The sequence below is a fragment of the Mandrillus leucophaeus genome, unplaced genomic scaffold (genome assembly GCF_000951045.1).
Source record: "Mandrillus leucophaeus isolate KB7577 unplaced genomic scaffold, Mleu.le_1.0 Scaffold868, whole genome shotgun sequence".
In the NCBI taxonomy this organism is placed as follows: Eukaryota; Metazoa; Chordata; class Mammalia; order Primates; family Cercopithecidae; genus Mandrillus; species Mandrillus leucophaeus.
Genome location: NW_012109452.1, coordinates 36,221 through 37,397, shown reverse-complemented (window position 1 = coordinate 37,397; position 1,177 = coordinate 36,221). Strand labels below are relative to the sequence as shown.

The following is a 1,177-nucleotide window of genomic DNA, read 5'->3' as shown; positions in this document are numbered from 1 at the left end:
TAGCAGAGGTACTATGCTAAACACTTCATTAGCTGAGCTGAAAGCTTAAGGGGCAAACATAGGTTTTCCTCACACTCTTCAAAGTGAGGAATCCAGGAAGAAAGCTAACTACTGGAAAAACAAATAAACAAGCAAACAAACAAATCAAAATCCTTCCTTCTTGTCTTCCCTGGGTCTGGAGACCTCCAGAAAACTGCTCTGCTGAAGATTGGGATACGTTTCCATGCGTACTCATTTCTCTTCATCAGTTGTCCTTGTTTTCACTGTTGAGAAAAAGGTTATATTAGTTTAACCATTTTTCGCACTCCTTTCTACTCCACCCTGGTGTCAATACTCAGCGTTTATAATGCTTGGTAAAAAAGGAGTATACAAAAATCAATACAAGCAATGGGGAAACACAAAGCATAACTAGCGACAAGCTGTGTGTATTTACTCAAGTAATTACATGTAAGATTGGTAATAAAGTTTTTCCCAAGACAATCCAGAAAAATGTTCCCAATTTAACAACCTTTTAATACTAAGCGTGAAAAGTGTTACTTAAATAGTACAGAGAGTAAAGACCTTGTGAAGTCTACGGTCTCCCTAGATGAGATTTAAAAACCACAAAGATCTAAGTGACAAGTACCCGTCCAAAATTTTCTGGATGACTTTCTTTAGAAAAGGGGCTTGTGGATCGAGACAAACTTCCGTCCCGTTCTTCAGGGAGGCTCTGAAGGAAAGAAAAGGAAGATACACTCATGAGATAGCAAGGTTGAAGACCCAGGCTGCGGGACTTCCCTCTTGCCAAGGTCACAGTGGACAGAGCAGCACAGAACTTACACCACTTCCACCTGGGAGCACTGCGGGCCTATGGCGAACACCTGCAGATTACTGATCCTTTCGGGTTGAACTCCCTGCGTGGTCTGTAAACAACTGCAACGCAGCTCTCTCAACGCAGCAGCGACAGGACCAACTGGGGAAGAAAGAGAGACACCTTTATAGGGCAGGTTGCTTGGTGAGTTCCCTGGAAGGCAGCTGCCCCGCAGAGGCTGGGATGCACCGCTGTGCCCCAGCGCGCCCCGCGTGCCAGGCGCTCTCACCTGGGCTGAGGGGCCCTGGGGGCGTCAGCAGCAGCAGCAGTGCGAGCAGCGCGCACAAGGAGCCCGAAGGACCCGGGACAGGGGCCGCGCAGCTGGAC

General features: G+C 47.5%; 1 protein-coding gene across 1 annotated transcript in view; it reads right to left on the bottom strand.

The window, feature by feature from the left end:
- Positions 1–1,177, bottom strand: part of LOC105531146 (receptor-type tyrosine-protein phosphatase-like N) — an 8,895-nt gene that overhangs the window by 4,415 nt on the left and 3,303 nt on the right. The window contains exons 2-4 of the mRNA XM_011968982.1: positions 1,080–1,171; positions 820–952; positions 626–709 (exon numbers count right to left, since the gene is read on the bottom strand). Coding sequence (XP_011824372.1) covers positions 626–709; positions 820–952; positions 1,080–1,171 — 309 coding nt within the window. The remainder of the gene's footprint in view (positions 1–625; positions 710–819; positions 953–1,079; positions 1,172–1,177) is intronic.